Raw genomic sequence first — 25468 nt, 5'->3', positions numbered from 1 at the left:
CCACACACCTAAAACAACACTTGAATAGCTGACTTGCAACAGCCGTCAGAATAGTGGGTGTGCTTCTGATGATACCCTAATGGGAGTAGAATTTATGAAAGCACGGTTGGGTAGACTTTGAGCAAATTGGGTTTAGGGAAGCAGGAGGTATATGCAGCTTGTGTACAGTGAGGGTCAGCAGGGTCATTGGAATGCAGAAATAGTGAGAGGTTGGAAAAAGGGGGATAGGGGAGGGGGGGGGTTGAAGGGCATAGGTGGCATAAGTCAAACAAGCAAGACCAGGTAGGAGTGGAGTTCAATTAAGACTCCGCAGGTGCTCAACTGGTGAGACCCATCAACTGTTCAACCAACGCTTGCTGAAGGTTGAACATTAGCAATCTAATCTGCATGTGGATCACTCTAGTGCACATTCAAAGGCAAGGGAACTTTGCAGGTGTGTTGATCGGTTAATACTCAACTGATTAGCCTGATTTAATACTCATGTTCAGTATAATTTGCATGTGAAAAGGACTACCACTGCTCATTAAGGATCAGATTCAATAAAGAGGGGCAGTTGATGGCTTCATGATGAGCTCTATATTTTGGTAGGGGGTCAGCTTCCTGCTGGGATTCCGGAGAGTTCATAGGGTGGCACAGAGAGGGCCCTATGGTCAACACTTGTATTGCAGCAAGCTGGATTCTAGTGTCATGTTATCAGAATGGTCAGCAGCGAAGCATTTGCAAGATTCTGTTTGTAAGGACTCCGATGAGTAATGGGGAAGGAATGCCTAGGTTACTTGTCTGTAACTCTTCAAACTGCCTCGTGCCCACCCAAGCTGGTCCTCCCACGTATTTATCGCAAATTGATAATGTCACTTATATAGCACACCCAACAGAGGATCAGGGTTAGCATTATGAATAAATAATGGAACTCAGGCTCCAGGGTTTAGACATGGGGGCACTTCAGTTTGTAAGGACTAACTAGAAAGAGTAGGACTCTCAGTAATGAAGACTATCTGAAAGTAATCCAAGGTGCACCAGGGTGGCAGAGTTCACAAACATCAACAATCTTATTCCTTGGCACACTGAATTCACCGGGGTCCGGTAGAGGGAAGACATAGGTGCCGAGCGGGTGCCGAACGTCGAGGGCGGTGTGCCAATTACGTTCCCACCCCCCTCCTGAGACCCATGGTGAGAATTTCGAACACCAGAAAAGTGCAGAAACGCTCAAAGTCGGAAGCCTCCTAAACTAGGAGTTATTAGGGAGAATGAATTCTTCTTCCTAATTATTTTTGCACTTTTTCACTATTTTGTTAATTTTCACTTTCACGTCCCTAGGTTGGGGTGGGCCTTAGCGCGTCCATTTCCACCATGGTTTATTTCACTATAGTCCTGATGAATGCCAGGTAAAATCACTCTGTTTCATGGCTGAAACCTGTCGACTGATACCTAAGAAATTCCCACTCTATTAATTGTGGACGCAATTTCCAGACACATAATTTTAAGTCTTTCCCTAGTGATCATTCCAATAAAGTTATTATTATTGATACACTACGGACTGTTTTTTTATCATTCAACACTCACTAGTTACTTTTACTTTCGCACAACACTGCCTGAACTCACGAACCCGCTCCGCAGTAGATCTGGCGTCGCAGCACACCAAAGAGACACTCGGTCTCTTTGGTGGGCCCAATGATGAAGCATGTCATCACTAGGTGGTGAGTGAGGGCTTTCTAATAACCACTGAAACGTCTTAAATTAAAGCCGTTGTTTTTGCTCCCCTTTTGTGGTCGTGCTTGAACCTATAGCATTGGACACTCTTCTATTGTTTATTTGTTACTACTGGGGTCTAAGAGTGTCACTCTATGTTCCCCACCTCTCCTTTTGTTTAACTTCACTGAATTCACCGTCATGCCACCTTGAATCAAGTCAAGTCAAACAAGCTTTATTCGACGATTGTCATAAAAGCAAACTGTACATATAAATACAAGTTTAGGTAAAATTATACATATTTACATTTAAAAGTTTAGATAAAATTATACATATTTACATTTAAAATCATTAAGCCATTACACATTTAAGATCAAATTATTGTACATTGGGTAAGGGATTTTTAATTTGGCACCATGAATACATATTAGTCTATTAGCCTTCTACTTCTTATAGACCACGCCCAATCCAAGAATTTTGCCACAGCTATATAAACTGTCAGATCTGTGCAGGAAGGAATTATTCTAACTGCCACCGCCCCCCTATTGGTGCCCATTAATCTGCACATTGAGTGTAGCCAAATTCTACGGGGCGCCACGTACTCGGGGCATTCAAATAGTAGGTGGCCAATGGTTTCAGAGAGCGCTGAGCATGATGGACAAGCAGCCTTAGCTCCTGCGGACCACCTACTAGTGAATGCCCCGACCGGTAAGCTCCCAATTCTTAGTTGAAAGTAGAGTTTACGATCCAGGGGTTTTAGAATAACGTCCCAGAAGGCTTCCAATTTCGGCGCTTCTTTGATGTCCATAAACAGTCCGGTCAAGGACCCAGGATCGATAGACCTAAAGGTCCTGGAGACCACAAGCTGCCAATACAGTTCTTTAAGAACCTTCTTAGGGGGAACCTGGCATTTGTTAGATCTTCCCACAAATCCTGTAGACCCAAATCAATCAAGAGGCCCCGGATATGCCCTAGCCACTTAATTTCATGGGAGATGTCACTTCCAATTATATCCAACAAGCCCTTTGAAAAGATTTCTAATTTCGGGGTGGTCCAAATCCTCCTCCAGTATAAATCTGGTCGTAGAGATGCAATAAGCGCTATTGGGGACATCCCTAGATCATAAAACAGAGGATTCAGAGAAGTACTCTGTGGTAGTTTGATTAAGTTCCTAGGGAACGAATTTTCAGAGACTGATATCCCCCTAAGGTTTTCAGTTCCCCACATTTCAACCCCGTATAAAGTGGAACTAACCACTTTACCCTTGTAGACCGCCAATACCGGTGATATTGGTTTAGTGAGGGACTTCGAGTGCTCCTGGCTCAGGGCCCCAGAAAGCTGCCTATGTTTTAGGGTGGTCAGCTCAATTTGATGTTTCCAGCACAAGTTGTGCTGAATACAAACACCCAAATAGGTAAAAGCTTGGACCCTCTCCAGAGGACGCTTATTCATAATCACGGTGCCCTTAAAAGATTTAGAAACGTTAAAAGTCATAAACTTTGATTTCTGTACATTTAAGTTCTAAAACCCTGCGGTACAGAATTCTTCAAAGAGCCGCAGCCCCTTTTGAAGCCCGCTTGGAGTTTTTGCTACTAAGAGACAATCGTCTGCGAACATTAAAATAGGAACTTTTGCTCCAGCAAGGATCGGTGCATCAATATTAGAGTCAATTAATATTCTAGCCACATCATTAATGTATAAAGAGAATAGAGTTGGCGCCAGGACACAGCCCTGGCGTACTCCAGTTTCCACTGGGAACTGCGTGGTGACACTCCCAGGACTCCCCCACCTAATCTGCGCATAGTTTTGTTTGTGAAGTCTTTTTTTCCAGTGATAGGAGAGGCCCAGGCAAACCCATGTCATTGAGGACATTCCATAACGTAGAGCGTGGAACCAGGTCAAAAGCCGCTCTTAAATCTATAAAAGCGGCATATAAACTACCGTGTCCAATTATCACGGTCTTCCAGTACAGCATAGCAAAATGCAGCACCTGGTCGACCGTGCTAATTGAGGTTCTAAACCCAGCCTGCAGACGGGATAATCTGAATCCTTTATTACCTGGTCCAGGGACATAATGCTTGTCTTCATACGCAGTCCCAGTGTATTCCAAGAGCAGCCTGATGGAGTGCGCCAGCTGTAACGGAATAAAGCACAACATTAGACAAAGTAAAGTAAGTGGAATGGAGCATCAATCAATGACAATGCCAGATCTGATCTTTCTACATGCACAAAGGGCCAAAGCGAGGGCATTCCATCCCATTCAATGGAAAGAGGACTCCAGCTCATTATCCCAGTGGAGGTTGGAGCGCTTTACCCTTCAGTGGCTGGGCATTCTTGCACTCCTCAATATACTTATTGGTTATATATTTACACCAAACAGGCACGTTACTAGATAAAACATTGGTTAGACTAAAGAACATTAAAATCAGGTGGAGAACATTAGGATGCATTTAATTTAATTTATTTATTTAATGCGATTTTATATAGCGAGAACATTACCCGAAGGTGTCAGAGCACTTTACAAAAGAACCAGTTGTGTTACATAAGGACTTTGGATTACATGAGTTACATAAGAGATACAAACAGAAAAAAATTGCAAATGTACAAGGTGTAAAGACACACTCAAGGAGGAGAAAAATATGGAAAAAAAATGCAAATGTACAAGGTGTAAAGTCACACAAGGAAGATATAAAAACAGGAAAAAATTGCAAATGTACAAGGTGTAAAGTCACACAAGGAAGAGATAAAAACAGGAAAAAATTGTACATGTTGAAAGTCACTCAAGGAAGAGATACAAACAGATAAACTCTAAAATCACGTAGGAATGGTAGTAAGTATAAAAGTATACTACATATACTAGTGGTTAGAAATATATATATATATATATATATATATATATAAATAAATAACAAATTCACACAGGAATACATTTTAACAGCAATTAGGCTTGGACAATTATATAATACTCATTTACATATACAAATACGTAACCCTCCTGTGGAGGGTTACAACATTGAAATGCGTCAATAGCAGGTAGAATATAGGTCAAGCTTTAAGGGAAGGGCCCCACCTACTTGCCACAGTGCGGTTACTTCACATCTTTAGAGCAAACCCAGAAAAGGAGCTGTAAAGTTTATCATTGTTTAGAGCCAAGAAGTTCATTTGTCTGCATTAGCCAGATACATCAGTCTATTCCTCAGGTCGTGGGTCCTGTTTAGATTTCCTGCGTTCTATTTACAGCAATAAAACTGAACTGGGTACAGCAGGATTGAAGAGTCAGCCATGTCAGTTTGATCAGCGCTGGTGTGATTTGTTCGCATCCCCGTCTGTAGTCGAACTGGCCTCTCATATGGCAATCAAGCAGTGCCCAATGGGCTGATCTGAGAGGTTGGTGTGTGGATTGGGTTTTTGGCCTGTTTTATGGTCGGCCATGACGGTTTTTACAGTTTAATTCTAGTATCTTAAAAAAAAAAAAAAAAAAAAAACCATTGCCTGCAGCAAGCTCAAATCCATGCACTACACTTACGCAGCGTGTCTTAACAAGGTCAAAACTGCCCCAATTTGCAAACATGGGCCACTTTGTAACCCATCTGATTCACTAATGTGCAGTGGTGGCCCGTGCAGGTAAGCGCAGTGGGCAGGGGTGGAAGTGGCAAACGACTGAATAGTGAAAATAAAACCTTTATTCTGCGATGCAGCGAGCGCAAGGCAAGTGGTTTTATTTATTTTTCACTATTCCGTCCTTTGTCACTTCCATTCCTCGCCCACCATGGTTACCTGCACGGGCCACCACTGCTAATGTGGGCCACTTTTATTTCAGTACCAAAGGGGGCAGCGGGGGTGGGGTAGTCTTACCTGCAGCCCCATGGGGGTGGCAAAAGCAGGAATCGACCGCAAGCACACACCACTCCCCCACTCTCACAGCCACCAAGGGCAGCAAAAGGCCTAGCTACCCCACTGGGCTTATTTACTGTCCCAGGCCCCCCTCCCCCCCGTCTGTGAAGGGCAGCATTGACAGCAGGGGATCTGGTAGCAAGGAGTGAGGCTGCTCTTCTAGCGATAGAACTAGAGCTTGGGCCGCCTGTGGTAGGCTTTCTACAGATATGACATTCATGGTGAACCTCAGTGGTTTCTAACTGGTAGAATGATCATTTACTTAGAAGAACAAATAATCACTCTACTTTGGTGTGGAAATGGGGGCAGGGGGTGGGGGTGTGGATAGGGGAGGTAGAGCCGAAATATGCACAATGGGAACCATACTATTGGACTCATCTAATACGCTCAACTAAAATATTCTACCACCCTGAGTACGAAGGTATTGCCACAATTGATGGCCTTGTCTGGCCAATCCAAACTGAATATTAAATATTTTTTATATAGGACCCCCACACACTCTATGGGTGTGATGCTTCATCATCGGATCACACCCTAGTCCCTAAAAACCAAGGTGGACTCAACCATCTTCCAGGGTGTTAGAATAAAATATATTAGCTGTATTGTTTATATACCGTTTTGCATAAGTTAGCATTCACTGCACCATTTTAGGTTTGGCCGCCATTTTGAGTCATGACAGAAAATAATTCTCTCTCTGCAGGAAGCAGCCTTGGTCATTTTAGTTTCCATCAAGGTTGGGCCTTGCTGTACTAATGAATACACTGTTCATAGTTGCTCATACCTTTCTAACTAGATAGAGGCCTGCTCCCACTTGTCCAGTGATGGGCGTAGGCAGAACGACCTTGGCATAGAGATAGTGTGTGCCTGGTCCCAGGGTCGAAACTTATCTTTCTGTACCTCCTTTGTGTAGCTGCCTCCATCTGGGTATTTCCAGTCTGGGCGTGCCTTCCTTGGTTCTGAATCGTACATCATGTATCACCATCTTATCTGATGTCAGTTCCTCTGCAGCAATCCTTAGAGGCTGGACAGATTGGGCTCCACTCGAGTGTACCTGAATAAATACTTGGTTTGTATTCTCTACTGTCTGACCAACTCTTCAATTGTATGGAAGGCTGAGAGGTGGTCGAGAGTGACCCGGGTAGCCCTAATCAGGCCACTTCCTTAAAGGGAGTACCTCTAGATAAAGCTCTAGACCTAACAGGGAGTTTATAAAAAATTACCTAGCGGTTACCCCAGTATCCCTTTATTTTGGATACCACTGGTAGGTTTAAAAGGTCGGCTTATGTGGGGAGGAGTCACTGCCCCCATACCCTATAATTACTCAACATGTTGCAGCCCTTTCTCACGGCATGTGCTCTTCAAATATTTGAAATGGCAGGTAGTCCAGAATCATTCGCAATTAAGTCTAGCGTTTTAGAGAGTGTACTCTTTTCCTTTAACGACAGAATTAGATGATCGCCGGCTCAGCATCTGAGCAGTCGGATGCAAAGCAATATTGCTAACTTTTTTTAAATCGCTAATTCACTTACCAATTTACACAGTCAATTCCTGCAAAAGAGTACATGCCCTAAAGCGCTGTATTTTTTCACGCACGATTCTGTAGTACTGGACAGGTCACATGTTTGGAGAGAACATGTTTTAAACAGCTTTACAACTTTGGCTTCACGATCGGTTGTTCGTGCAAGCGAATCGTGGTATTGGCTACTCCTACGGTTGAGGAACACATGCGCTGAATATCTTCATGGTCTCAAATACAATTTACAACATTATGAGAATCATTCTCCTTTAGAAGCGGACTCCCCTTTAGAGTGGTGTCTTATTTGCATCGTCATAAAATATTGCAGTCCTGAAAGTGATCTCATGGATACACAATCTCCGAGACTAAAACGTCGACATACAGCCCATCTCTCTTTTGGACCATTCACGTTTCCGTCAGAAGTATTGTCTTAATGTCAAGATGACTATTCAAATGTTTACGTGAGAGTGCATTATTAGTACACTGCCAAATGATTCATGCGACACCTTACTGCTTCAAATTTATGATATCAACCTATGGCATCCCAACTAATTTAAATAATATTTCTTTCTTTCAATGACTCCCTGGTTGGCAACTAACATTACCTGTCCAGTCATTGTGAGCATGCTACTACCCCTCTAGATTCAGCCTTCCCTCAGGCGGCGTTCATGCCTGTGAATTTCCCACCATCACTCATGAAAACGCACAAACATCCGCACTGTTTGGGCAGAGCTTTCTTTTTCAAAGTGTGCTGCTGCCTTTTCACTCTGGTGTCACTTCTTGGGCCCTGCCCGCTACCTGGTAATGTACTTTCAGGGTAATGTAGTCTACTTTCTCTGTGCTGCAGTCTCTTTACAATGGCTGCGGCCTCTCGGCTGCCCCCTCAAAATGTTTACCTCCCAATCTGCGTCCCTCAGAGGACTGTTCAGTCTTTCCTCACAGTGTGTCATCTTTTCTCAGTGTATAGTCCATCCCTGAAAATCCCTGCTCTACGTGAAACTTTCTGTAGGTGTTGCATCACTTACTGCACTACTGTCCCTCAAGATGCTGATGCAGAGATTTCCTGAGAAGGGTTCTCCTCTGTGTGCCACTTCCTATGGTCCCATCCTCTCTGAAACCTCTCGGGCACCCTTAAAAGTTCTCCCTTCTCTCAGGCAACTGTCCCTTTCCTGCGAAATGCCTCACAATTCTCAGTACGCTGTATCCTCCTCTCATGGCAAGGTTCGCTCTTCCCATTAGGGTGCTGCACTTAACCCCACGCAGCCCTCTCCGTCTGCCCCTTTTATGGTACTGTCCTTTCATGCCACTGCTGTTGGATAGCACACAGCCGGGCGACCTATCCCCTCAGGCTGCTCTATCCACCTACATGCATCTTCAGCATGATATCCAGCCATCCCTTTGCCCTGGTTTGTCCACCGATCACACTGCTCCACTCAGTTTCATACTAATGCAGTGAACTTCAGGTTACAGAACGGTCACTGTATGCTTCTAACAAGTATGTTAGAAATGTCTAGTTGGCAGTGGCTTGCATCTCGAAGTAGGGGCCCTTATGCGGATCAGGGTAAGGGAGTTATACACCTACGATAGCCCCTGCTTGGTAGCTTGACATGAGCAGTCAGGTGTATCTCAGAGACAATATGTGAAGCGTTTGTACATATACACAGCAACGCAGTGAAACACACTACAGAAGGTCACCACACCAGTTTCGAAAGCTAACCAACAAGATTTACTTGAATAAAACATGACCAAAACAACAAAAATCCAACATACACAAGTAAAGATGGCACTTTTAAATGTTCTAAATATTTGAGTCCATAGGAAACTAAGGACGCGTAATTTTTATCAAAAAGTACCTGGGATGCGTCCAAATCAAAGACGAAAAACAGGCGTAGGGGAAGTGAGGCACCTGAAAAGCAAAGCTATGGGTCGGTTCCTTAATCCCGAGGGAGGGGATGCATGGTTTCTGGACATGTGGCCTCGGTTCCTTAAATCCAGTATTTGTAAAGTGCGAACAATTACCCGAAGGCGCCAAGGCACTGGGGGCTGTTGGGAAGATTAAGCGAGCTATTGCCCAGAGTCACATGGTGCTGGGCTAACCTGCCGCCGCTCAAAGCGTGAGCCCCAGTGTTCCAGCGTCAGTCACCCTGACAGCTGCGCCACACCTCGTCCCAGCTGGGCAACATCAATGAAGTAGGCGCACAGGTTTGATGCATCAAATATCCAGAAGCGCTGGGTCCATGCTGTGGCGGAACAGGCACTGTGTCGATTTTCCAGCCGCGAGAAGGTGATGCGTGGAGATCTTTGGCCAGGCAGCATTGCGTGCATCAGAGTGGGTGCATCGACATCAGTGACACAGTGCCCGGGATCCAGGCTGCAACATTCGTTCAACTGCATGGTGGTGCTGCATCAGAAAAAAAACAACAACACAACAGGCACTGAAGGTCGATGCGCGGATTTTCTTCAGTCCTTTGCAGCGAAACCACCTCCAAGGGCCCAGAACTGGAACTGGCACCACTTGGCAAGTCAGAACTCCCAGCAGAGGAGTTCAGAGCCTGCAGATGAAGCTTTTGATGGTCCTGACACTTTTAAGAGGAGTCAATGACACACAAGCCCTTGGAGAACCTTAGCAAGCACGATACATAAAGCAAAGTCCAGTGTTTTCACTGCCCAAGACTAAAGCAGCAAGCACAACACAGCAACAAGCAGAGTGACAGTTTCCCTCCTGCAGCTTCTCCAGCTCATCTTGACAGAATCTCCTCTTTGTCCAGAAGTGTTCTGAAGTTATGGGGTCACAGCTCCAGTGCTTATACCAGTTTCTGCATTTGAAGTAGGAGGCAAACTTCAAAAAGGAAAGTCTTTGTAGTGCACAAGACCCTGCCTTTCCCTGACTTAAGACAAACTACAGGGGGTGGAGACAGCTTTGTGCGAGGACAGACAGTCCCATTCAGGTGTCAGGGACAACTCACTCCACCACTCTAGCTGACAAACACCCATCAGCCTGGTGATGGGCCATATGTATATGCAGGGCACACCTCATCTCCCTTTGTGTGACTGTCTAGAGTGAATGCACAGCGCATAGTGTCAGTCTAAACCAGACATGGATTCCATGGGCAGGCAAAGGCACAGGATGGTAAAGCAAGAAAATGGCCACTTTCTATAGTAATACAGCAACACATTATGGATGAATACTGATGGAATCAAACATTCACCCCAGTCAAGAGATCTTGGTTAAATCCATTGTTTTTCTCTCACTATGCCACCCCTGTTTGGAACCAGCCATTTTCAAATCAGTCTTGACCCTTCTCCTCATGGGAACGGTCCAGACCGTACTGCCAAATCGGGTCCTCCCTGGACCAGAAACAAGCATCCTGGGACCGGTGTTAGGGTAACACCCCTCATCAGCCAGGCTTGCTTGAATTCAGTGGCACAGGGAGTGAAGGACCCACATCTGGGGATATCCATCCCACTTCGGCGAAAAATACTGCGGCAACAAATGATGGACAGAATGCTGAATAAATCAAACATTCATCCCCAGTCAAGACATTGGAGTTAAATCCATTGTTTTTTGCACACTACGTCACCCCAGTTTGGACTTTCTACAATTGGCATTTCTAAACATGCAATTTAAAAACCAACGTCACTAAAATACGTATTATTTATTAGCAAGTTCAGGTACACCAGCCTCCAAATCTCGCTCTCTCTTCCCAATTGAAAGTTGCAATTGTAAGGCAACTCAAATGATAATCTATGGGAGAGATAGTCCTTGCAATGTTGAAAATGCGAAACTGGCAGTATTTCGCTTTCAGGACATGTGAAACACACCAGTATATGTCCTACCTTTCTAATACACTGCACCCGGCCTACGGGGCTACCTTGGGCCTAACATGTAAAAAAAGGGAAGGTTTGGGCCTAGCAAGTGGGTGCACTTGCCACGTCGACATGGCAGTTTAAAACTGCACACACAGACACTGCAGTGGCAGGTGTGAGACATGATTTCGGGGCTACTTGTGTAGGTGGCACAACCAGTGCTGCAGACCCACTATCAGAATTTGATTTACAGGCCCTGGTCGCACTCTGTGCACTTTACTAGGGACTTACCAGTAAATACAAATATGCCAGTCATGGATAACTAATCACAGTTTACGCAGGGAGCACTTGCATTTTACCACTGCTTTAATTTTTTATTTTTGTATAATTATGTTTTGATGCTAGTTAGAATATCTGTTGTGCGGAAATAAGCCGGAACAGCGGGTAAATCTTCGGTTTGTAGTTTATTTGTTAGAGAACCCCAAACGATCCCTGCCAGACGCAGCTGGCCCAACTGTCACTAATGGTTTAAGATGACATCGCCACATAGAACCCTGAGAGCATTAAAAGTGACCGTCATCCAGCCTAGCAGGAAGAGCCCCAATACAGTATAACATATCTTCGCATCTTACATTTCAATAAAGGAATAGAGAACACAGAAAGAAAAATGAAAAGAAAAGAAAGATAAGTTAAACAGATGAACCACAACAGAAACTGGTACAATGAAATAAAACTCATACGATCCCTTTGCAGACAACAGCAACATTGTCGCTCAAGTACGCTGGTGCCCTTCTTTCTCCCGCCTCCCTCAAAACACGAGATGAACCCATCAACCCATCTACTCCTCTTCCATCACCACCATGCCCAACAAACTCATTAACCGCACACCTGTTTGAATCACCATCAACTCCTCCCTTTTATAAATTCATCATCAGTCATCAACATCCAAGGCGAAGACTCAGATAAATCAGTCAACTCCTCTGAACTCACATTTGACTTGACATTTTGCCTTTGATACAAGGCAACGCACCTTAAATTCCATGTCTGCCCATTCATCAGCTTAACCCAATTTCCACCAACCGCTTTGACTTTAAACGGGCCTCTGAACTTATTCAGAAAATTAGTGTGAAGACCAGGCTTAACTTTTACCCAATCATCCACATTAATGAACAACCTTTCAGCTTTCTCCTTAGACAGAGCGTTTTTCATGCCATGAGAAATAGACTTTTCACGCATCCATGATGGAAGTAACTTTTTACCAGCTTCCCTTCCACGCATCATTTCAAATGGGCTTCGCCCCAAACTACTGTTTGATGTTGTCCTATAAGCCCACAACATCTCGCTAACAGAACCAACCACAGACAGACCAGAACTATGTGCCAATTGCATAGTACCTTTTACCATTCTATTTATGCGCTCCACCAACCCATTTCCCTGAGGGTTGTACAATGAACAACAAGAGTGTTTGACCCCCAACAGACTCCAAAAACTCTTTCATGTCACAAGACGTCAATTGCGTCCCATTATCAGTCAGAAGGACTGATGGGAATCCTTCACTTTTGAACACCTCACTCAAAACACCAATGGTGGCACTCGTTGTAATAGAACTCATGAAGGCTACTTCAATCCACTTAGACATAGCATCAACTAACACCAACGCATATTTCTGATTCTCTGGCAAAAGTGTAAACGGACCAATAAAATCCAAACACACTTTCTCCCACACTCTTTCCGCTTGAGAAATACGCTGCGGCTCTTTAGAAACACCCAAACCTACCCTCAATCTTTTCTCTGACTCCTTACAGGCTAGACATCACTCCACCCAATCCTTTACTTCAGCATCCATGTTCGGCCACCAATAATTCTCCTTCAATCTCTTCACTGTCGTAGTTTGCCCTAGATGCCCCTCATGCGCCAAACTAATTAGTCTAGGACGCAACCCATAGGGTGGAACAAATTTGTCATTACGCATAATGATTCCATCCTCAGTCAAAAACAACTCATCTACAATCTTCAAAAACGGTCTGACGCCGACAGGCAAGTTGCTCTCTCTGCGAATACACCCTTTGATCATACGCACAACACCACTCAAAACACCATCATCCTCCATATGCTTATACCAAGTAGTCCTTTGAATGGAATTTGCAAATGTTTCCAAAGTATCATCCACATTCGCCACCACTTCCTTAGTTGGTAAATCCACCACCAAGCCACGTTTGTCAGGTAGACGCGACAAACAGTCCGCCACTTTGTTCCTCCACCCTGGCACATATTCGAGTTTGCAATCAAATTCCTGTAATCTCACAGCCAACTTGGCTAGTCTCCCTGAGCAATTTTTAATGCCTCCCGGACCCAGAACCTTTAATAAAGGTTTATGGTCCGTTCGCAATATAAATGGACTGCCCCACAAAAATACTCTGAAATAGTTGGTTGCCCAAGCTGCCGCCAATGCTTTCCTCTCTATCACCGCATAATTCCGCTCAACCTCAGTTAACGATCAGGATGCAAAAGCAACCGTCTTCTCCACTTTGCCATGCTTTTGTGCACAAACTGCGCCAATCCCAACAGCACTCTCATCTACAGTAACAACACTCTCGATGCCACTCTTAAATGGAGTTAGTACACCAGCATGTGTAATATCATCTTCAATCATTTCAAAAGCTTTCTGCTGTTGCTCCTCCCAAACAAACTTCCTTCCACGTCTCAACAATTCTCTCAGTGGTTCTGTCTAATGTGCAAAATCAAACACGAACTTAGCATAATAGTCGTAAAGACCCATAAAGGATCTCAAGGTGTCTGTTATATGGGGTTTGAGCATTGACTATTGCACTAACTAGATTTTCCTTTGGTCTAACACCCTCACTCGTAACCAAATGGCCTAAATACTCCACTTCCTTTGTGAAAAACTTACACTTCTCCCTACGCAAAGTCAACCCTGCCTTGGCTATGCATCTCAATACTTTTGCTAAAGACTGGTGTGTTCCTCGTCATTCTCTACGAACACCAAAGCATCATCTTGGAACACCACTGCTTTCTCCACACCAGCAAGAACAGAGGACATTAATCGTTGAAACACCCGCAGCCGAACATAATCCGAATGGAAGCCTACAAAACTGATAAGTGCCTTCACCGGTTACAAATGAAGTTAAATGTCTAGAATGTGGAGCTAACTTGACTTGATATGCACTCCGCATATCTAGCTTTGAAAATAACTTCGCGCCATTCAGCATTAACACCAATTCATTAATATTTGGAAGTGGAAATCTGTCCATTACTACATTCTCATTTAGGCTTCTTGGGTCCACACAAAATCTGAGTGAGCCGTCCGCCTTCTTAGTTATCACCACAGGAGATAACCAATCCGTCGCTTCAACCGGTTCTATCACTTTGTCATCCAACAACTGTTGAATGATCTCTTTTACTTTTCCTCTCGCGGCCATAGGAACCCTCCTTGCCACATGTTTCACAGGAACAGAGTTTGTCAACTTCATCTCATGTTCATAATGTTTGAATTGTCCCAACCTTGGTTCAAAAACAGCCTTGTGCTGTTCCAAAATGTCTTCCAAGCTCATACTATGCACTGCCAAAACAGGAACATCTGACCTTGGATCCACCTTTATACCCAGATCAAATTGGTGTGGCCAAACCAAAATGGGTGGTCCTTCCTCAGCCACATACACCTTCCCTTGGGTATCTCTTCCTTGAAAACTGATCTTCGTGTCCAAGTATCCCACGACACTTATGTCACTGCCTTGGTAAGACTTCAAAACAACATCCGATGAAGACAAAGACGACAAAGACACTTCTGGCCATGTCTCCTGAAACAGTTTAAGTGGAATGATAGTATAGAGTGATCCGGTATCTACCATCAAAGATACATCGCTACCATTAATTTCAAAATCTGCTTTTGATCGTACTCTCCTCCGTTCTTCTCCTGCCACCTCCGCAACATCATTTTCTCCATCAACAACTATCACCCTATAAGATGTTTGTGCTTCAACAGCACCCACTTTGTTTCCTAGCTGTTTGCACATTCTTGCCAGATGACCTCTCTTTCCACACGTTAGGCAGTCTTTTCCAACAGCATAACATTGTTTCGAATCAGCCAAATGATAGCTACTCCCACATCTGGTACATTGCTTGCCAACGTTTTTTTCCAGGCACTTTACTCCATTGCCTCTGATATTTGTTCTTTCCACTAGAACCAGAACTGCTTTGTGATTTACTACCGTACTGCATTTACACGGTCACTATCACTGTCAAGAACTGCCACATCATCATCTTTCCCTTTGTTGGAAGCAATCTTCATCTCCCTCATACATTTTTCTGACTCCTCCACAACTTTGGCAATGGCTATTGCATCCTTGAGTGTTGGATTGCTAGCCGCTCAGAGTCTCTCCTGAGTCTTTTTGCAAGAACACTGAACAATCAATTGATCTCATCATTTCCTCTTGCATTTGACCAAACTCACATTTCGCCAAAGGTTCCCTCAACCTAACAACAAAATCATCAATACTTTCATTAGCACGTTGAGGTTGTGTGTAGAATTTGTGTCGTCTCATCACTACATTAACTTGCTTCGCAAACTTCTTTTGCAACCTTAACACTGCCTCCTTATACACATCCTCCATCGCTCCTCCTTGAGCATTACCCTCAGGTGGCAGATATTTAAAAATGTGTTGCCCCTACTTTCCTAATGAACCTAAAAGCAGAGCCTTCTTTCTAACTGGTGGAAATCTTGTGCCATCCAATGCAATTAAGTAATTTTCAAAGCTCTCTATCTACTCCTCCCACTCAATGGGTGGTTCTCCAGGCGACATTAGGAAAGCTGGTGGAACAGCAATTGCATTGCTAACATCCATTTCCTTTCACCACCAGAAGGTGGTAACAAACCCCACCAGAGGTTGTGCAAAACTTGAATGCCTTTCCACTGGCTCTGCTCAACTAATGAAAATGTTCGTACTTTCCTAGTTTTACTTCAGCTCAAACTTTCACTTCAATTCAATATGCAACAGAGACAGTAAGTCGTTTTTTTAATTTTTAACTTTAGTTACACAGTGTTCATTTGCTAGTTCATAGACGATAGTGCAAGATGTGCTGTATGTTTATTTAACACTAATAATCTTTGGTTTTCTTCACGCTGTGTGTTTACATTATTCGGCTGGTTAGTGCGTGTTATTCAATATTAAAACCTCCTCAGCTGCCTTCACGCTGTGTTCATACTTTGCTCAGCTGACAATGCGAGTCTATTAGAGTAATCACGAGTTCAGCTGCTTTCAATGTTGACAAAATGCGCCTTAAATCACACACGCACTGTTTACATTCAATTACTGGCCGCCTTCTGCCTTCACGCTCGAGCTGGTTTCACGCTCGAGCACACTCCGCAGGCTGAATGTAATTACTGTTACTTGGCTTCACGCTCGAGGTCACGGCGAGTACAATGGCTCCACTGTGTCAAAATGAGTTTACAACTGTTTACTGTGATACCAGTAGTAGATGCAACGCGCTCTCTACATGCGCTTCAACTGTTTTACTGTGGTATAGGTATGTTCTGGCTAGACTACGCAACCTCGAATCGAATATGTGATCTTACAACGAATTCCGTTGCAACGCATGCCTTTACCACGCATGCGTTACAACGGAATGCTTTTTCTTCGCATAGGCTTTTCCTCTAATCCTTCGTGGTGACGTCGTACGTCATTAAGAGGAAACAGAAGATTCTTTCCGTTTCCTCTTAAAGGACGCCGTTTTCCTGCACAACTCGACGTTTTTTTAAGGTGACTTTCTTTTTGGGGGGGGGGGGGGGGGGAGACCCCCACAAGCCCCCCTTTTTTTTGTTACCCTTTACCACACATACATTTACTACGTACCTCGTAGTAATGGTATGCGTGGTAAAGGCTTTCGTGGTAACCACGCATGCGTTGTAATGCATGCGTGGTTAACGTTTCCGTGGAAACGGCCGCGTTGTAGTGGCTGTTTCCCCCTCGAATCTTGACAGCAGCTCAAACACAGCATGACGCGCAGATATGCTCCTCATGCCAACTTGGTCTTAACACGATTATATTGCTAGACAGTCACATTTATCGTGCTAAATTCACTACACTGCTTCACAGTCACTTTTATGGCGTTAAATTTATTCTGGACAAGTTGCGCTATGATTCTTCACGGCAGCAGCACGATAATTTCAAATAAACTTCTCTTACTTGCGTCTGCCGATTATAATTTACAGCTCACAGCTTTGCTCACAGGATGTTATGTATACTGCTTGCGGAATACAGGCACTGCAGATTCACCATTCCTTTTCGTTATCTGCTTACAAGCGTAGATAGGATTCAAAATTTGCAAACATTCGTGACAAGAATTTTCAATTCTATTAAGGACTAGGAGGCGAGGATTATGCTAGTCTCATTTCTTTATTTAGAAATGCCCAGCAGCCATGTAAAAAACCATATTACCCAGAAACACTTGGGTGATAGCCATAGAGTCTGCACTATAAATAGGTATGTAGACAATCCCACTTCCTCTTTCTTTGGTGAGAAGTAAATCCAGGAAACAGCAAACAGTTCAATAAAGTCAATGCAAAAGCAAACCCCAGTCCAGGGAAAACGGTGGAAAGTCCCAAAACAGCAACAGCTGAAGGTAGAAACCAGGAACAATCTTCAAAGAAGAAAACAGGAGCATCCACGTCGCACTGTAGGCACGTCATTTGGGATCAGATCCTGAAAAGAGACACAAAGCCGTAATATACGTCCAGCATATACAGGAACATGTTGAAAAAAGGGAGGGAAAGAAAACAAGGCAAAAGAAACTGTCGAAACAGCATAATGCATGAACACATGTCAGTAAATACAATGTAGAAACAACGGATGGGATAATCCTCGCCTCCTAGTCCTTAATAGAATTGAAAATTCTTGTCACGAATGTTTGCAAATTTTGAATTCTATTTCAGGACAGGAGGCTCCGATTATGCTTGTTCAAAGCTCATCCAACACCACAGAAGCAACAGTAGCAATAGGCTTAAAGTAAAAAGTCTTAAAAACAGAATCTGAGGACCAATCAGCAGCTTTCATAATGTCCCACAAAGTGACTCCCAATGAAAAAGCCTTGGAGGCCATGGCTCCACGAGCAGAATGAGCACCAAACACAGAAACATCAATGCCCGCTTCCCTCATAAGCCACCGTACCCAGCGAGCCAATGTGGCAGGAGTAACGGGGCGGAAGGGCTTTTGCAATGCAATCAACAATTGACCTTGCATGTCAGAGCGAAGAAGAGAAGTACTCACCTCATAATCTTTAAGGCATTGGACAACACAAAGGTTAGGACGAGCCGGAAAAGAAGGGTAAGAAATGACATCAGTATTAGTTTTAGTGCGCCTGGAAAGGCGAAAGGTAACCCCTTCAGGCGTGAAGCTGCGTCCAGCAAGATCCAACGCGCGGTAATCCGAAATCCGTTTGCAGGAAAGCAAACATAGCAACATAGTAAGCTTGGCCGAAAGTTGTTTTCGAGATAACAAAGAATTGATCGGCCAAGCTTCCAAAAAACGTAAGACAACCGAAACGTCCCATAAAGAAACATATTTGGGACGAGGAGGAGTAGCCATCCGAATACCTTTAAGGACTTTAGACACAAGAGGATGTTCCCCCACAGGTTTCCCATCTATAGGAAGATGGCCCGCCGAAATCGCGGAACGGAAATTGTTGACCGTGCGGTACACCAAACCAGAAGAAGAAGACAGAGAAGCCAAAAAATTGACAATCAAAGAGACATCAGCTGATGTCGGAACAACTTGCCGTTGAGCACACCAATCACTCCAACGTTTCCATGAACCTCTAACGTTTGTGAGTACCTGGGGCCCAGGCGTTGCTGAGGAATCTGGTAGCGTCCGTAGAAAGGCCTGACACCGCCCAACGTTCCCCGAAATCCGCCACGCCAGGAGAAGGAGAGAGCCTGACTGAACCAGGGGATGCGGATCTAATAGGAGATTCCGCCTCCGAGGAAGAAGAAATGGCAATGCGCATGCCATTTCCAGGAGAACAGGGAACCACGGCTGAGCCCTCCACAGAGGAGCAATCAGAATTAATTCCGCCCGAAAGCGCGTTGCATAAGCCAGAACCCTGGGGATCATCATGAACGGGGGAAACGCATAACATAGGGAGGACGGCCACGGTTGAAGGAAAGCATCCGTTGCCAGAGCCTCCGGATCCGCTCTCCAACTGAAGAACCGGGGAAGTTGGGTGTTGAGACGGGACGCAAAGAGGTCGATCAGACAAGGGCCCCAAGCACGGAGGAGCTGGCGGAAAACACAAGGATGGAGTCTCCAGTCGCTGAAGTCCTTCAGAAACCTGGAGTTCCAATCCGCCACAAGATTGCGACAACCCGGAAGGTATTCCGTAATAACTGTGATCTTGTGTTGAAGACAATAGTGCCAAAACTCCTTGGCAATCTCCGCCATCAACGTCGACCGAGTCCCTACCAGCTTGTTGATGTACCGTACTGCTGATACATTGTCCATCCTGAGAAGTATGCAGCAGTGGGACTGAAGAGGAGACAGACACTTGATCGCGAACGATCCCGCCAGTAACTCCAAACAATTTATGTGGAGTGAAAGTTCCTGCGGAGACCATCGTCCCCCTGTCGAGACCGGGCCGCAGCGGGCCCCCCAGCCCCAACGACTGGCATCCGACTCGATCACAATCGACGGAGAGGATCCTAAAAGAGCCCTGCCGTTCCAGGCCTCCATATGATCCAGCCACCACTGCATCTCTGACTTCGCCTCCTCCGAGAGAGGAATGTGGTCGGAATACCGAAGGCCCCGCTGAAGATGCTGAATCTTCAGACGCTGCAAAGCACGGTAGTGCAGTGGAGCCGGAAATATCGCCTGCAGGGAAGACGCCAAAAGACAGACAACTCGTGCTAACGATCTCAATGACACTGTCGGACTCGAGATAACAGAATTCAATTCCCGTTTGATGGATCGAATCTTCTGACGAGGCAACAGAAGTTGACAAGTGAGGGAGTTGATCTGGAACCCCAAGAAATCTATCACTTGAATAGGATGTAGTACAGATTTGGGAACATTCACTAAAAACCCAAGAGACTGATGAAGGTGGACAGTCCACTCCAGATGAATCATCAGCTTGACAGGACAATCCGCCAGAAGGAGGATGTCGTCCAAATAGATGATCAAGCGGACTCCGCGACTGCGGAGGAACTCCACAACCGGACGTAACAGTTTCGTGAAGCACCATGGTGCTGACGAAAGGCCGAAGGGTAGAACCTGATACTGGTACCAAGTCCCCAGCCACTGAAATTGCAGAAAGCGGCAATGGGGAGGGAAAATTGGAACAGAGAGGTAAGCATCTTTGAGGTCCAGACGGACCATCCAATCCCGTTCCCGCAGGAGATCCCTCAACAGATGGATGCCCTCCATCTTGAAGTGACGGTAAACCACTCATTGAACTCCTTCAGATTGAGAACTAACCTCGATCCCCCTCCCTTCTTCTCCACCAGGAAGACTGAGCTGGCAAAACCCTGAGGGTGGCGCACGGTCGGCACAATCGCCCCCTTCAATTCCAGAGACTTGAGTTCCTCTGTGATGAACTCTCGACTTTGCTCGGAGAAATAGAGGGGAAAAGGAGGATGGGACTGACGGATTGGCTGATAAAACTCGAGTTTGAAGCCCTGAACTGTCTCCAGCACCCATGCATCGCTGGAGATTGATCGCCAATTGTCTAGAAAAAGGCGAATCCTGCCCCCCAGAACAACACTGCATGCAGGAAGAATTCTCACCTGAAGTGGCGGAATCGTGATATCCGCCGGAGGAGCCACCGGAGCGTCCTTTTTTTATATTGGCCACGGCCTTTCCTTGAAGGGTAGAAATTGGAACGCTGGGTGTAGCCCGAATCCTGCTGGCCTCCTCGCTGGGACTGAAACCCCCTTTGGGAGGGTTGTTGATGACCACGGCCGGAGGAACTTCCCCTATTTCTTCCGGCCCTGGTGAAAACCGGACAAAAGGTTCGGCGAAGAGAAGCCTGGGCCTTATCCAGGCCACTAAATGTGTTGACAAAATTGGTCAATTCCTTTAAAAAGGGTTGTCCGAAAAGCAGACCCTGGGCAGCCGGGCCCGACTCAGATGTTGCAAGTTCTGCTAGCTTAGGGTCCAGCTTGAGCAGAATGGAACGGCGCCGCTCGCTAGAGAGCGCACAGTTGGCATTGCCCAACTGGCAAATGGCGCGCTGAGCCCATTCAATGAGTTCGTCGGGATCAACCATTCTGGAAGTACTCTTTGCAAGAAAGCCAAGATCCAAAATCTTGGTGAGGGCCCCAAGAGATCCAGAACCTTGTCCTGGCAGGCACGCCAGGACCTGTCGAGACCCTTCTTTGGATCCTTCGCAAATAAGTTATGGTGGGATCCACCTCAGGAGTGTCAGCTAGGTGATCCGCCAGATCGGGCCGGGGGCATTCGGAACGGAGGCGGGCACGTACCTCCTTCTCGAATGGCTGACGGATGTGTTGTTGAACGTATTCCGTCACCACGGGGGACGGTAGCCATACAGTGGACTGGGGATGAACAATGTCCGCAGGCTCGAAAGTGAGAACTGGAGGTTGAGACGGTGCGTCAACAAAATGCTCCTTACATTTCTTCTTCTTTGGAGGAGGAGGAGCGTGTTCAGAAGACGAAGAGGATTGCTGATCATCACTCTCGTCGTCCTCCACAATAGGGTCAGGCTTGGCAGAAGACAGAGACTGCGCCAACTTTCTGAAGTCCGACGCATGTGGATTACGTGGAGAAGAAGAAGACTTTTTGGCCGCAGGGACCCAACCCTGCTGTTGGGCATATTTGGTCAAGTGCCGCTTCAGAGGCGTAATAGCACGTACAAGCGCCTTGTTCATGGAGTGTTGTACTCCTCTATCAAGAGCCTCCACAAGATCCTGCTCCAGGGATTCAGGAGCCTCTTCCTCAAACTCACCCTCCTCCTCATAATAGTAATCACTCATAATGCACGAGTAACGTGAAATAAGCCCACAAATTGAGGAAGGAGAAGAATAAGCAATGCCAAAGGCAAAATTCACAGGGGAGTGAAAAAACCCTCACAGCAAGCCAAAACAGTAGAATAAACCACTGGCAAATAAATTAAAAAGTGGAGGGAGGGCTCGCTGCTACACAAAAATCGTCTTGGCAAAGCCTATGCTAATTGTTACAGCCGGAGACTTTTGTTAGACTCCGGCGTCCAAGGGGTCAAACACTGGAGGCTGTGGGCGTTAACGCCGCAAAGGACGTCCTTCTGTCAGGCTCCGGTGAAGAGAAACACTCGGAGCGCCGGAACGCGCATGCGCGAATACCGGCTGCCTTCCAGGAAGCAAGACAGCCCGCGCGAGCAGCGCGAGGCTGTCGGGACCCCAAATTCCGCTCCACAAAAGAATAAGGACACAGGCACAAAGCGCCCAGCCCCCAGGAGGAGAACACTCGCTCCCAGCCGCGTCACGCCGCCCACAGAAAGCGGAACCTGGAAAACCAAAACGCGGCGAAAAGCGCAAGCAGAGCGCAATCTAAGGCACAAACAATGCAGCAATGTGAGCAAAAGAAGCAAATAGCAATAACAACAACAGTAAGGTAAGAGAAGTAGCACTTAACTGGCTGCGGAGCAGCAAAGAAAGACGAAGTGGGATTGTCTACATACCTATTTATAGTGCAGACTCTATGGTTATCACCCAAGTGTTTCTGGGTAATGTGGTTTTTTACATGGCTGCTGGGCATTTCTAAATAAAGAAATGAGACTAGCAAAATCGGAGCCTCCTGTCCTGAAATAGAATTCTTCGTTCAGGGTCACACGATCTCTAACTCCACGGCACGTCTGGAGCAACGTCGCGAAAATGTTGTGCGGAAATAAGCCGGAACAGCGGGTAAATCTTCTGTTTGTAGTTTATTTGTTAGAGAACCCCAAACGATCCCTGCCAGACGCAGCTGGCCCAACTGTCACTAATGGTTTAAGATGACATCCCCACATAGAACCCCGAGAGCATCATAAGTGAGCGTCATCCAGCCTAGCATCATAAATGAGCGTCATCCAGCCTAGCAGGAAGAGCCCCAATACTGTATAACACTATCAAATACCAGTCGGAGCTTACGCCCATGAGGTCCAATTCAATATGCTCTGAAGGGAGATACGCATTCCAATACTCGCTGCTGTTAATGTATACGAGTCCTTTCTCCAAAATTTGATTTGCAATTGCACTGTTATTTTATTACATTACAATTTGCGCCATCTTCTTTATATGAATTGTAAGGCTACAAGACGGCGCCTGTGAAAACTCCCTTGGGGCATAATCCTTTTATACTTTGTTATTGCACTGGTGATGTCGGAGTATTTAAAACACTAGTATGTCCAAAATGACATGTTTTCGTGAACAATGTTGCACAAGGCAACCAAAACGCGTCCATTCTCCTCTTGCCATTAAGAGTACAGTAAACTAGCTGACTGGAGTGCTGTGTTTAAAATATAGCACACCTATTGAGACAGTGAAACAGACTATTTTAAACATCAAGATTTCCTGCACGAAGACCTCATCCAGTCCATTGAATGTGCTGCAGAGATGTACAGGTACTTCTTCAATAAACGGAAGGCCCTTTACACTGCAACCAGAGATCACTTTAACCCCTTGGGTGCGGCCGCAATTCTGCACCTGTGCGGCACTTTAAACAGTGGGCGGGTTCATAACGGCCCCCAGCTGTCTTCAGCACACGCCCACCGTGATGCATGACGGCTGGGGGCAATCATCAGCATGGAAGGGGTTAGAGTGAGTTGTACACATCTTTTCAGTATTAAGGTTGACTGTGGGTGGCAAACCGATAGCAAAAAGTAGCTTACGAAAGGTGAGGTTTAGGATGGGGCGTGTTTGGGTTCATGGAGGCAGCAAGGTTTTCTTCACTAGAGGCACTGTTTCTCCAGCCACTGTCCCTGTGTAACAGAGAAAACGAATGGAGGCACAGAACAGGGTGTGAGCGGCTTGCAGGGAGGAATCCTGTCAAGAGGGATAGTATTTCAGATATGTGTCAAGCCCCAATGCACAGGTGCAGCACCAACGATCTGCGAGGGACTCGTACAGCACAGAAACTGCTACATGAAGAAAGTAAGGCAATCAAGTGACTAATTACTTACATGGACTATGTCTTTAAAGCGCAATTCACCTGCTCCACCCACCCTACCAGTTCTCCACTCCGTGCTGGTACAAACCTAAACGGCCTTGGATTGGCAAGGCAGGCAAGTGGCCTTTGGCTGGAGCCTGTTAGCGCATGTGAGCTGGCTAGGCTCGATGTACTGTCTGCGAGACGTGTGGTATTCACTCTATGGGCTTTTAACAGGACCAGGGCTTTTCATTGGTCATTTCCTCTGGTCTCCAAAATTCCTTAGCTGTCGCTGGTGAAAGTTAACATTTGTTCCACCTTTTGGCTGTTTTGTTCCTGCCCTGGAGACTGCCCAGCTACATGGATTCTTTCACTACCGGCCATATGTGTACTTTGGGTGCACTTTTTTGGGGGGCGAGGGCTGCAAATTTGTCGGGCGTCTGTCTGAAGTCTTCGTGCTTCTCATGATCAGTGTGGCACGCCAAGCTTCATCTTTAAGTATGGCGGCCATGCCTTTGTATTTGCTGCGGTGCATGGTTTGCCCACCTTTATGTTTAATTTTAAAGAGACTAAGATTTTCATTCAATGTTTTTCACGATTTACACAGCTATATATTTTCTTGGCTCGCCTGGCGCACCACGTGCTCTTAAAGCCAGAGATCAGCTATGGCTCGTTTAGTAAACCAAGCCTCGAAAAATCTACTCACCCATTCACAATTACGAGTAAAATGTTATTAGGTTGAGCTATTTTTAGCATCTACTTGTCCAATCTGGTAAGTAAACTCAGGCTCAAACGAAAAGGTGTTCTGATCATTCAGAAAGCGAATGAGCAATAAAGACGCCATTAAATCAGGTTTTAATCTTCACACATTTGCTGCCTGTTTAAGAAATAATCAAATGTCAGTTTGTCTTTTAACCCTTTCCGTGCTCAGGACGGCCGGGAGTCATCCTGAGATACTGTGGGCGTGTGCTCAGGACAGTTGCCAGCCGTCCTAGCACCCACCCACGGGCAAAGCGCTGGCGCTTCCTCCCGTGAGCCACCCATCATGCTGCCCCCACCGGCGAGGACAGCGAAAACCCTTCCGCTGCCCCCCGTCCCTTCCTCCACGTAATTTAACGATGTCTGCAACATCATTAGATGAAACTGGACACGTTAGAAGTCATTTTCTTCCAGCGTGTCCATGAGGAGACAGTGAGTTTCTCCTTAAGGGGGGGTAGGGGGGGATTTTGTGATAAAAGAGGCATCGCGGGAAAGGAAAGGGTTTTCCTTTCCTCTACTGTCTCTTTGGGCATTCCTGCTCACTAGACACCAGGGATTTTTTATTTTAGTTTTTTTTTGCGAGGAGCAGCTCCTTGGGCAAGGATCACTCCCCTTTGGGGGACATTTCATTAAGGCTGTTATAGCCCCCCCTGGGGGGGTGAAGATCGGGCCAAAT

The 25468-nt window shown here is 45.7% G+C and overlaps 1 protein-coding gene across 3 annotated transcripts in view; it reads right to left on the bottom strand.

The window, feature by feature from the left end:
• LOC144755638 (glutathione S-transferase Mu 4-like) overlaps positions 1 to 25468 on the bottom strand; it is a 187390-nt gene that overhangs the window by 146511 nt on the left and 15411 nt on the right. For 2 of the 3 annotated variants that reach the window (XM_078644780.1, XM_078644782.1), the window contains exon 2: positions 3748 to 3823. In XM_078644780.1, the coding sequence (XP_078500906.1) occupies positions 3748 to 3823 (76 nt within the window). Of the gene's footprint in view, positions 1 to 3747; positions 3824 to 17383; positions 17626 to 25468 lie in introns of all 3 variants that reach the window. The other variant, XM_078644781.1, reaches the window with a different exon arrangement.

Source organism: Lissotriton helveticus, chromosome 5_1, assembly GCF_964261635.1.
Source record: "Lissotriton helveticus chromosome 5_1, aLisHel1.1, whole genome shotgun sequence".
Classification (NCBI taxonomy): domain Eukaryota; kingdom Metazoa; phylum Chordata; class Amphibia; order Caudata; family Salamandridae; genus Lissotriton; species Lissotriton helveticus.
Note: the sequence above shows the minus strand (reverse complement) of the source record. Positions and strands in the feature narration are given on the sequence as shown.